The following is a 12,475-nucleotide window of genomic DNA, read 5'->3' as shown; positions in this document are numbered from 1 at the left end:
AGCATAGAATTTTACAGTGCAGAAGGAGGCCATTTGGCCCATCGAGTCTGCACCGGCTCTTGGAAAGAGCACCCCACCCAAGGTCCACACCTCCACCTTATCCCCATAATCCAGTAACCCCACCCAACACTAAGGGCAATTTTGGACACTAAGGGCAATTTAGCATGGCCAATCCACCGAAACTGCACATCTTTGGACTGTGGGAGGAAACCGGAGTATCCGGAGGAAACCCACGCACACACGGGGAGGATGTGCAGACTCCGCACAGACACTGACCCAAGCCGGGAATCGAACCTGGGACCCTGGAGCTGTCAAGCAATTGCGCTAACCACAATGCTACCGTGCTGTCCCAAGCACTCCACTGGCCCATTAGCATGTCCTGAATTGCTCAGGAAATAGCGTCCCCCACGGCAATGCGAACCACAGGCAATCCAGACCTGGCATCAACACTTATGTTTGGATTCTCCAATCGCCGACACCGAAATCGCATTCGACGATCGGCCGGAGAATCCCCATTTCCGCCGGAATTGGGGCGGCGCCATTTTTTCAATGCGCCACCCCTACAAAAATTGCGTACTCTGTGAGTACTCCACATGCCATATGGACGGCCTCAGGAAATCACCTGAGACCCTTCCCTGACGCTCCGCCCTGATGGCGTGCGCTCACACCATTCGGGCACCTCGCGTGGCGGCTGCGGTCTGTGTCCAGCGCCGCCACAGTCAGGGGGGGAGCCGTTCCGCTGGCAGTGGGGGCTTCGGCGAGGTCTGGGGAGATTGGTGGGTGGGGGGGTGGCCTGGTGGTGGCGAGGTTGGTTACAGAGGGGCAGTTTTTGGCAGGATGGATCTACACGCGGCCAGCGCCATGTTGCATGCGTGGCCACGGACCCGCCTGTTCTCCAGCCGTATCCACAGATTACGCTGCGTGGTTGCTAGCCCCCCTCACCGGACGGAGGATCGGTGCGGGGGCGGCGCCGACTTTCTGGTCGTAAGACCAGACGGATCCTGCGGACATAGCCACAGGATCGGAGAATCCAGCCCTCAGTCTCCCAAACGGAGAATTTCGCCCATTGTTTCTTTGGAGTCTTCACCATCTCACTTAGAAGTAATGTCACAGCTCTAGCAATTCAGCGGCCCAATCTAATGCTCTGGTGTCATAGTTTCAAATCCCACCACAACAGCTGATTGAATGTAAATTCTTATTTTTTAAATTAATAAATAAGTTAATAAATCTGGAATATGAAGCTGGTCTCGGTAATGGTGACCATGGCAACTATCATCTCTTGTTGTAAAAACCCATCTGGTCCACTAATGTCCTTTACGAAATCTGTCCTCCTTCCCTGGTCTGGCCTACACGTGACTCCAGACCCACAGCAATGGGGTCTTAATTGTCCTCTGAAATGGCCACTCAGCTAAAGGTAAATTCTGGGATGGCCAACAAATGCTGGCCTTGCCAGCGACGTCCACATCCTACTAAAGTTCAAAAAATAAACTTGAAGCACTGATGACAGTAGTGTTTTATCTGGCTGTGTGCACACAATACAACCTCCAATAATAATGGTACTGGAGCAGGGTAGAGCTGGAATGGATCCAGTGAAGGGGAAAAGGCACCTGTAATGGGGATGTATAGTTTTATAGAAATTACGTCAAATTCCTCAATGGATATTTACAGGCAAGCCAGGAACTTTTTCAACTGAGGCATAATTGCAACAGATATTGTCATAATTAACATAGGTTAGCATCACAAATTAATGATCACACTGGAAATTTCAGTTTGATGTTAAGAATTAAAGTAATTGTCATCACATATAAATAATCTGTAATCCATATTTACCGTCACAGCTTCCCATAATGAATATGTAATTTTAGTGAACACTTTTCAAACAGCCTCTGTTTTGTTACCTGAACACGTTCAAAAATATCAGCTTGCTCATTGTCACTCAAAAGAGAAACATGTCTCTGGATGGCAAGCTTGGCTCTTGGTGGGTAGAGACCTGGAAAGTCAGAGGAGTGCTGATCAATGCGTCACTTCATTGCTCTATCCGCTTAACATCCAACAATTCTTTCTGCTGTTTCAGACTAAAACACTTCAACATTCGTGCGCCTGCTTTATGCTGCGTTATCAAAGCTATCGTGCAACGTCTGTCCCTGTTTCGGAGGCTTCGAGATGTAACAAGTATTAGGCTGGGGTGTGTACCACAGACAAGATACGCCACAACAGCTTTTCAAGGCTTCTTTGATAACACGTTCCAGACCCACGACCTTGAAGGACAAAAGCAGCAGTTACATGGAAACACCACTGTCTCCAGGTTTCCCTTAAGTCACCTGAAATCCTGACGCGGATATATATCACCATCACTGGGCCAAAAACCTGGAAAACCACACCTGACAGCAGTGTGGGAGCACCTTCGCCACATGGGCTGCCATGGGTCAGGAAGGTGGCTCACCACCACCTACTTAAGGGCAACTAGCGATGGGCAATAAATGCTGCCTTTGTCGGCAATGCCTGTATCCCAAAAATGTATACATTTTTTGAAATAACTGAGACATCTTCTCAGTGCTTATAAGTAGTGCGAACCTTGAAATAGTTATTTTGTGAGTACAGGACTTGAATATTGCTGAAAGAAGAGACATGTCATTACATTTCATCTTGTACTCACCGGGACTCTTCATGATAATACCGATGTAAGGGGAATGAACCAAGTATCTGACAGTTAACTGTGAAGCATTGTTTGAGACTTAAACCAGGCAGTTTGATCCTGATTGGTCACTGTATTGCCCGGAGGAATGAGTTAGCAAATGGCTGCCACTTATTTTCTTTAGCTGAAACAGAAGCAATGTGTCTGCATGTCCTTTCTGTCTGCAACGAACAGGGTCCTTGAACCTTGAAATGTTACCTCGTCAGAACAAAAGTGGATTCTGAAATCCAGGTTTCATACTATTTTCACACTTCAGACACTCAGAAAATGAAGCATTGGTGGAACACTGGAATAATTTATTTTCAATACTCTGCACTCGTCTTTAGCAATCTCGTTTTAATATGCATCACACAAGCTTCCTTTCCACTTTCCACCCCAATTTTCCTCCCTCTTCTTCAGAAGGCTCATTTTAAACTGGCTGCGAGGATCGGGAGTAGGCAATTTTGGTCCCTCAAGCCTGTACCATCATTCTATTGGATAATGGTTAACCTGTACCCCAATGCCAGTAACCTCGCCTTGATCTATGTCGCTCAATACATAAAAACATAGAAAATGGAAGACAAGTCTGAATGGTGCCAGGGAGGCCCTGCCAACCATTCCTACATGTTCTGGGCCTGCCCAGACTTCCCAGGTGGTGGACAGCATTCTTCGAGATTATGTCAAAGGTTGTGGGGGTGAGGGTGGAGCCGTGCCCGGGAGTGGCATTCTTCAGGGTGTCAGACCAGCCAGAACTACACATTGTCATGTGAGAGTACCTTTAAGAAATGGCTGTTTATCTGTGATGTCAGAGTGTGGGTGGAGCTGGACTGTCTGTCAGCTTTTTAATTTTGCTGCAGGGTGTGTTTTATTTTCGTTATTCAGAGTTGGAGCTGAAGCCAGAGAAAGCAGGTGTACTGTTGATCTCTCTGACATGAAAAGACTATCTCTTGGTCATTTGGCGAATTCAAAATTATAAATGTTTTCAGTAGTGAATGTAAGCCTGATATCTTTCTGTTAAAAGGTGTTTCTTAAGTCTTCTGGATGTTGTTTGGGACGTTATTAAGGATTACTTAGTGTTGTATGCTTTGGGGGTTGTATTTGAATGAATGGTTGCTAAGATGTTCACTGTATGTTTTAAAAAGGTTAACTTGAAGAAGAACAAAGAAAATTACAGCACAGGAACAGGCCCTTCGGCCCTCCCAGCCTGCGCCGATCCAGATCCTTTATCTAAACCTGTTGCCTATTTTCCAAGGATCTACTTCCCGCCCATTCATATATCTGTCTAGATGCATCTTAAATGGTGCTATCGTGACCGCCTCTACCACCTCCGCTGGCAAAGCGTTCCAGGCACCCACCACCCTCTGCGTAAAAAACATTCCACGCACATCTCCCTTAAACTTTCCCCCTCTCACCTTGAAATCGTGACCCCTTGTAATTGACACCCCCACTCTTGGAAAAAGCTTGTTGCTATCCACCCTGTCCATACCTCTCATAATTTTGTAGACATCAATCAGGTCCCCCCTCAACCTCGACTTTCCAACGAAAACAATCCTAATCTACTCAACCTTTCTTCATAGCTAGCACCCTCCATACCCGGCAACATCCTGGTGAACCTCCTTTGCACCCTCTCTAAAGCATCCACATCCTTCTGGTAACGTGGCGACCAGAACTGCACGCAGTATTCCAAATGTGGCCCAACCAAAGTCCGATACAACTGTAACATGACCTGCCGACTCTTGTACTCAATACCCCGTCCGATGAAGGCCAGCATGCTGTATGCCTTCTTGACCACTCTATCGACCTACGTTGCCACCTTCAGGGTACAATGGACCTGAACTTCCAGATCTCTCTGGACATCAATTTTCCCCAGGACTCTTCCATTGACCATATAGTCTGCTCTTGAATTAAATCTTCCAAAATGAATCACCTCGCATTTGCCTGCAGCGGGATTCTCTGTTCCCTTCGAAGTCAATGGCGATTCCCATTAAAGCCACCCCACGCTGCGGATAAACCCGCGGGCGGGGATACGCTGTCAGCAGAACCAGAGAATCCTGAACGGCCAGGGAATTCCGGTCAATATTTTGGACTCAACTACATTAATCCTAAATGTTCTGCCCCATATTCTCAGTAAGAATTCTTACAACACCAGGTTAAAGTCCAACAGGTTTGTTTGGAGTCAAGAGATGAAGGAGCGGCTCACCGATAGCTAGTAACTCCAAACAAACCTGTTGGACTAACCTGATTTTTGTAAGACTTCTTACTGTCCCACCCCAGTCTTTTTCTTTTTTTTTTTTATAAATTTAGTGTACCCAATCATTTTTCCAATTAAGGGGCAATTTAGAGTGGCCAATCCACCTAGCTGGCACGTTTTTGGGTTGTGGGGGCGAAACCCACGCAAACACAGGGAGAATGTGCAAACTCCACACGGACAGTGACCCAGAGCCGGGATCGAACCTGGGACCTCAGCGCCGTGAGGCCGCAGTGCTAACCCACTGCGCCACCATGCTGCCTGTCCCACCCCAGTCTAATGCCGGCATCTCCACATCATGGCTACCAGATCCTCAGGCAGTGACCCCTTATTGCGGACTCACCCGCTATTGGGAACATCCTTCTTGCATCTTCCCTGTCTAGTCATGTTAGAATTTTATCGATTTCTATGAGAACCCCCTCATTCTTCTGAAGTCCACCGAATATAACCCTAACTGACTCAATCTGCCCTCATACGTCAATCCCGCCACCCCAGGAATCGGTGTCGTAAACCTTCAGTTAATACACTTTACCAGACTATTTCCAGACTGGTAATAAACCAGTCTGGTAATGCACTTACATAACAATGATCTATCTCGATATGTTTAACCATAACTTTATAAAACTGTAATATAAATTCAACTGCTTTGTATTCCAGCCTGCTTGCAATAAATGCTAATATTTCAGTATATTTTTTAATTACTTTTGCTTAAATATGACATTGACAATAAAGATGTGGGGCAGGATCTCTAAAAATGGCGCTATGTCCCGATGCCAGCGGGAAACCCGGCGCCAATGACTCCGGCGTCAACGGCCCCCGAAAGTGAGGAATTCTCAGGGCCAGGTTGCCGCCGGAGAGGTCCCCGCAGCTCCAGCCGGCACCGAAGGTCCGGCATGAGTTCACGCATGTGCGGAACGGCCGGTGTGATCTCACGCATGCGCGGACCGGCCGGCGTATTTCCGCACATGCGCGGGGGTTCCCACCTCCACGCCGTCCCCGGGCAATATGGCGGAGCCCTACAGGGCCCCGGCTCGGAGAAAAAAAGCCCCCCATGGAACCAGCCCGCCCACAGATCCGTAGGCCCCGATCGCGGGCCAGGCCACTGTGGGGGCCCTCCATGGGGTCAGATCCCCCTCCATTCCCTCCCCCTCCAGGACCGCCCCTGCACACATACCTTCAGGTCCCGCCGTGTGTGAGATGAGCAATTCACGCCGGCGGGACTGGGCAAAACTTGACAGTCACTCGGCCCATCGGGGCCCGGAGAATCGCCGGAGGGGCCGCTCTCAACGGCCCCCGACCGGCATGGAAAACGGCGCCAGAGAATAGGGAAGCCGGCGTCGGAGCAGTGGGGCGGAATTCGCGCCTCTCCCCAGGGATTCTCGTACCTGGCGCATGGTCGGAGAATCCCAGCCGTGAGATTTATTAAGAGCTGATATTGGGCCAAACAGGGAGCATCAGGCTCGAGAGGGACAATTATACATGTTTATAATGACAAGAGGAGTATGACAAAGCTGTGGACTGTCACCAAAGTTATTTAATCTGTACACAAAATAAATATTCAAAGAATCAGCTGAACCTCCAGGGGTACAAATTAGTCATGAATGTAACAAATTTTCTGCACAATGATGACACAGTGCTACTTGCAGAATCAGGAAAGGTCCGACCAAAGATAGCAGACTAAGGAAAATCGAGAAGTTTCAAAAATGGATTGAGTACGAACATCAAAAAGACAAAAACAATAGTCGTGAGAATGAATACATTGGAAGAAATGAAAGTGAAGATTGAAGTGGATGGTGTCACACTGGAGCAAGTAGATAAGTTTATCGATTTAGGACAAATGAAAACAGAAGATAGAATCAGAGAATCACTAAAGTGCAGAAGGAGGCCATTCGGCCCATCAAGTCTACACCGAACGTTTGGAAGGCCACCCTACCTAGGCCCACAGCCCCACCCCAATCCCTTAAGCCCACCTAACCTTTTAGACACAAAGTGATGATTTATCATAGCTAATCCACCTGACCTGCACATCTTTGGATTGTGGTAAGAAACTGAAGCACCCGGAGAAAACCCATGCAGACACAGGGAGAACATGCAAACTCCACACAGTCACCTAAGGTCGGAATCGAACCTGCGACCCTGGCGCTATGGGGCAGCAGTGCTAACCATTGTGCCACCATGCCAGCCCTGGAAGATGTGATGCAGAAATTAGAATAGAGTTGGCCAGAATTAATTTTGTGAAGGTGAAGGATGTGTTAACAACAAGTGAACTCAAACTTCTAACAAGTAAAAACTCTAAGTTGCTACATTTAATCCATTTTCTGGAATGCCTCTGAAACCTGGACAATGGGGCAATTCCCCGGCCTTGTTGTGTCCGGTGCAAATCCCGCTATGTCAGGAGAATTCCGGGAGAGGCCCAAAACGGGATTTGATCCAGGTACCAAACAGTTTTCAATGCTCCCAGCCCGCTCCAGCCGTCTTGATCAAGGTCTCACCCAAGGGCGAGAACCTGATTAGAGCTCGTTTGCATTCTTTAATTTCACTAGTGAGATTAAAGTCAAGTGCAGTAGCATTCCCGCACCACCCCCAGCCCCCCACCCCAGCGGGAAGTTACCCAGATGCGAATCACTACTTAAAAGTCTTTAAAAGCAGGGACCAGGCGCCTCGGACTCTGAAGGGGATGAAGGAGGTGAGAATTCCTCCACACTTACCTCCAGGGGGCGCAAGTGCACAGTCGCTGGCCAGGTGCGGTGGGGGGGGGGGGGTGATCCTTCAAAGGAGCTGGGGGTTGGGGCGACTCTGGCTAGTCTGGAGGGGGCCACGCATCCCTTTGCAACTTTTTACTCCCGTTTATTTTATTAACAGTGCCAGCTAATTTAAGGCCACCCACAAATCATTTCCAGTTATGTAACCATGAGGTGGTGTGCGCGCTGTCCCAATGGCTATTCTTTATGTATGAAGCCAAACATTAAGTGTTGGCATGCTCTGCTCAAAGGCACTAAAGAGTGAAAAGTGGCCATCACTGTTAACCTTTGTCCTGTTGTCAACAGTGGTGAGCAGAAGCAGAAATCCTGGGTGACATTCAAGCATTCCTAGCCTCATGGAGACATCACCAACGTCTCAGTACAGATCACCAAACATGTAAAGTTCAAGAATTAGCAACATGATCTTCTGAATCTGTACGGCCTAAATTCATGTATGGTGCCTTTACTCAAAGAGTCTTTAGCAGGGCATCAATCTTTTTTTAAACTTGTTCACGGGGTGTGGGTACCATCGGTACGGCCAGCACTTACTGCCCATTTTTAAATACCCTCGAGAAGCTGGTGGTGTGCCACCTTTTTGAACCATTGCAGTGCATGTGTAGGTACTCCCACAGAGCTGGCAGGGAGGGAGATCCAGGATTTTGACCCAACAACAGTGACGGAACGGTGATATATTTCCAAGTAAGGATGAATTGGTGTTGATATGGAGCCTTTCACATTCTTAAGACATTCAAAGAGCTTCAAGTAACTCAAATTTACACTTGAATTGTTATTATATAGGCAGCCATTTTGTGTCCAGCAAGTCTGAACAAATAACATGAAATCATTAAATATGGCATCGGCTGAGGGAAGAATGCAGGTCAGGACACCAGTCAGCTCCATTGCTCTTCTTCGAACAGTGACCTGGGATCAACTATGTCCAGTGAAGCAGAGCACCTGAGCTTTGGTGTTACATCCCATTGGAATGATGGCACCGGAGACAATGCAGCATTCCCTCAGGCCACCGGTTGGCCACTACATCGCCATGCCGGCAGCATTCATTGCAAATTGGCCCAGATGTTCTTCTTCGGTGGAAATGCCGCAAGGCAGATTTTGTGTCACTCATGTTCTGTGACACTAACCCAGACGGAAATCCAGGATTCACTCAATTGGTAGGATCTGGGTGGGGTTATCAGCAAAACTGGATCACAGGGTGGGGGAAGGGAGTGGAACACTGCCGCTGTGAGCCTCACCAATTGCAGTAGTGGAGTATGGGCTGCTTCCAGGGCAGCTGGGGCAAGTGTTCACATATTTTTCAACAGATTAAGAAAGATTCTGCTGGGCCAGTGTGATTGATCCCTCATGATTCGCTGCACGTGAGCGATGGAGGGAGGGGAATCAGTTAAAATTTAAACCCCACCTCCTCAGCAACCCTGTATGCCAGAACATATTAGGGGCTTCCTGACAATGGCAGAATACCAACAATGGAAAATAAACAGATATCCCTATTTGCCTCAACTAGCGAGATTCACCCACCCAGTATGTAGTGTCCACTATTGTTTCTAAAAGGAAACCCTAATGTGGCAGCGACCAATGGGGAGATGGGAGAATGGCTCCCGAGCAAATTTCACTCCTCCATTTAGGAACCGACTGAAAATGGGCGGGTAAAGCGCAGAGAACCTCATTCAGAATGACTGAGAAGCAGAGAGAATATTCTACAATGTCTTTTGCTGTGTTCAGAATGCTACGGCTGCAGTTGGCTGATGCCTTCTATTTATTTACCTTCGATCCTTTCACAGAGTTTGTGCAGGTAATGCATGGGACACGCCTCACACAGTTTGATCTGAGTCTTAGCGTTCTGTAGGGCGGCAGCGGTGCTAAAGGCTTGCTTCAAGGTCAGCATGACTTCATCCACCTGTCAAAAAAGGCACAGTCCAAAATGAGTCGCTGCACAAGGCCAAATATCTGCTGCTTGAAAAAGAAAAAAAATACAACGGTTAAAAGAATGTTTCTAATTTAGCAAGAACGTACATTTATATAGCACCTTGAACATGGCAAAATGTCCTGATGTGTTTCACAGGAGCATTAACCAGACAATATTTGGCTCAGGGTTGGCTTCCAAAAGGCATTTGATCAAGTGCTGCACAACAGGGCCAAAGTTGGAGCTGGAGAACTGATTTGTGGGGATTGGTGTCAGGACCTTTGCTCTTCCTACACCTACAGCTTGACCTACACCTTGGTGTATAGGACACAGTTTCAAAATGTGTGCATGCCGGGAAATTTGAAAGTATTGTGTGAACCGTGAGAAAGATTGTGCTGAACGTCAGAAGGCCAGTTTCAGGTCTTGAAGCTTTGAAGGATCTGGATGATTGACATGTTTGTTTCCCTGTAGCAAGAGGACTTTTGTCTGACATCGTGAAAAGTTATTAATCAATTACTTTTTAAAAGTTTTTTTATGTATCCTATTGTCACTATAGTTCATTGGTTCTATACAGTGTATAGTGGGCCAATGTTCATGGAAGTGCCACAGCTTGGCAAGGAGGGCAAGGGGACGGAGTCCTTGGTGGGCGGGTGGGGGCCATACGTTGGCATTGTTGGAAGAGGAGGACCTTTTTAACTTACCTATCAAAAAGTCCTCTTATGCAGACTGTGTTTCACAACACCTGAGTGTGCCATGAACAACGATGCCCTGAATGTCTGGCCCAGCTCCATGACAAACGTGGAGGACTAGGACTTGCCTATCCCCACAATGGTGCTGACCAAGTCGGGAGTGCCGGGTTAAAGATGAGGGTTAAACACTCATACGACCTTATGCCTAAAAGGGATGTTCATTCTATAGGCTACTTGGTAAGGCTACTGTCTCACAAGGTCCTGTCATTGCTTTATTGCTGATATGTTTTTTTAAACATATTTTGCTTTCCTTAAGTTGAATTAACAAAATGTGGGAAAATGCCAAACTTGGAAGGAACTTTGATTTAATTATCAAACAGAATGGGCCATCTATGAAATAATCCTTTCTGGATAAAAATAAGATAATCAGCAAGAAATCCAATGAATAATGCGGGGGAAAGTGATTACAATACAGAGCACAATACCAAAGGGAGTTAGTGAGTAGGAGAGTGGAGTAGGTGGATTTTAAGGAAACTGGATTGTTATGAAATGAAAATGAAAATGGCTTATTGTCACAAGTAGGCTTCAAATGAAGTTACTGTGAAAAGCCCCTAGTCGCCACATTCTGGCATCTGTTCAGGGAGGCTGGTACGGGAATTGAACCGTGCTGCTGGCCTGCCTTGGTCTGATTTCAAAGCCAGCGATTTAGCCGTGTGCCGTGGGAGAAGAGAATCAAAGGATATGAAGACAGGGACCGGGATGCCCCGTTGTGAGTCCGCCCCGTGACTGCTGCTAGCGAGGACGGAGAATTTGGTGCCATTCACTGCAGCGGGAGTGAAGAATCCCTCTGCCGTGATTGGACAGAGAGTCCAGCTCAGGTTTAGATGAGGTAGATTGGGAGGAGGTTCGTGTGCAGCAGCAACCCAACGTAGACCTGCTGGCCTGTAAATTCTGTGCCACACATTAGGTAAAGAACTAATAAACACATCACCGCTAATTGCATTCTGAATACAAGTGGACCTCCTGTGGCATTGCTCATAGCTGGGATCTGAAGTGTGGTTTTGATGTTGACTGCAGTCACAGTGCAGTTTAAACACAAGTGCGGGTCAGCTATCATTGTGCTGCAGCAAGCTTATCAAAACTATTTAAATCAGGTGACTAAGTAAAACATGACCCTCCCTACTGATATGCACAGAGGCAAACCTAAGCTGTAATGTTTGTTCTATTATTTACTAACCATTTCACAAAACGTGTTTAATCTGGATCATTATACTTTCCTCCTGTCAATGCACTCGCCAGTTTGCTTAAGATGCATGTGATGTGTTGGGTACTCTGGATCTGTGAAGACTGCGTTTACCTTAGCAGTAACATATACAGGCTACCAACACTTGAAATAGTACAACACTATTTTATTAAGCTAGGAACTGTTGAACATACTTGCACTGTGGGTTGACACTATGTTAGATTAAACTGAAGACCTATGCCTATCCTGACCAGTCTAGACTGTTAGCACATGGTGAAGATCTGTGCTACAAGCTGTGAGCTCTGTCCTTCTCAGAGGCTGCATCCCGAATGAGCGGGAAAACTAGTGCCCTCTGGCTTTATAGTGAGCGTGCTGTAACTGGTGATTGGCTGCTGTGTTGTGTGTGTTGATTGGTCTTGCAGTGTGTCAGTCAGTGTGTGTCTGCACCATTATATACTGATGTGTATATTATGACAGCATGTATTTCATTTGTTTATTCTTACAAAAGTCTGAGAACAGATTCAAAAACAGCTTCTTCCCCGCTGTTACCAGACTCCCAATCGACCCTCTTGTGGACTGATGGACTTATGGATTGATCTGATCTCTTCACACATTTTCTCTACTGGGTAGTACTACACTCTTGTATGCATCACCCGATGCCTGTGTCTATGTATTTACATTGTGAATTTTATGTTTGCCATATTATGCATCTTCTTTTCATGTACGGAATGATTTGTTTGAGCTGCACGTAAAACAATACTTTTCACCGTACCTCGGTACACGTGACAATAAACCAATCCAATTAAATATAATCCAATAAACTTTTCTTTCTGTTCCCCGGTCTATAAATGCTTGTTACAATTCACGATTTCCACCCTCGACCCCAGCAATCTGTTTTTCACAACAGAAAGGCCATTTCCAGAAGTAGAACTTGACTCAATCTGAAATTTCGCGCCTTGTGT

General features: G+C 46.8%; 1 protein-coding gene across 5 annotated transcripts in view; it reads right to left on the bottom strand.

The window, feature by feature from the left end:
- tbc1d4 (TBC1 domain family, member 4) overlaps nt 1-12,475 on the bottom strand; it is a 300,791-nt gene that overhangs the window by 96,156 nt on the left and 192,160 nt on the right. For all 5 annotated transcript variants that reach the window (XM_038818403.1, XM_038818405.1, XM_038818406.1 and 2 more), the window contains exons 5-6: nt 9,443-9,575; nt 1,899-1,990 (exon numbers count right to left, since the gene is read on the bottom strand). In XM_038818403.1, the coding sequence (XP_038674331.1) occupies nt 1,899-1,990; nt 9,443-9,575 (225 nt within the window). The remainder of the gene's footprint in view (nt 1-1,898; nt 1,991-9,442; nt 9,576-12,475) is intronic.

This window comes from Scyliorhinus canicula, chromosome 14, assembly GCF_902713615.1.
Source record: "Scyliorhinus canicula chromosome 14, sScyCan1.1, whole genome shotgun sequence".
Taxonomy (NCBI): domain Eukaryota; kingdom Metazoa; phylum Chordata; class Chondrichthyes; order Carcharhiniformes; family Scyliorhinidae; genus Scyliorhinus; species Scyliorhinus canicula.
The sequence above is the reverse complement of the archived record's forward strand: the minus strand, read 5'-3'. Positions and strand labels throughout refer to the sequence as shown.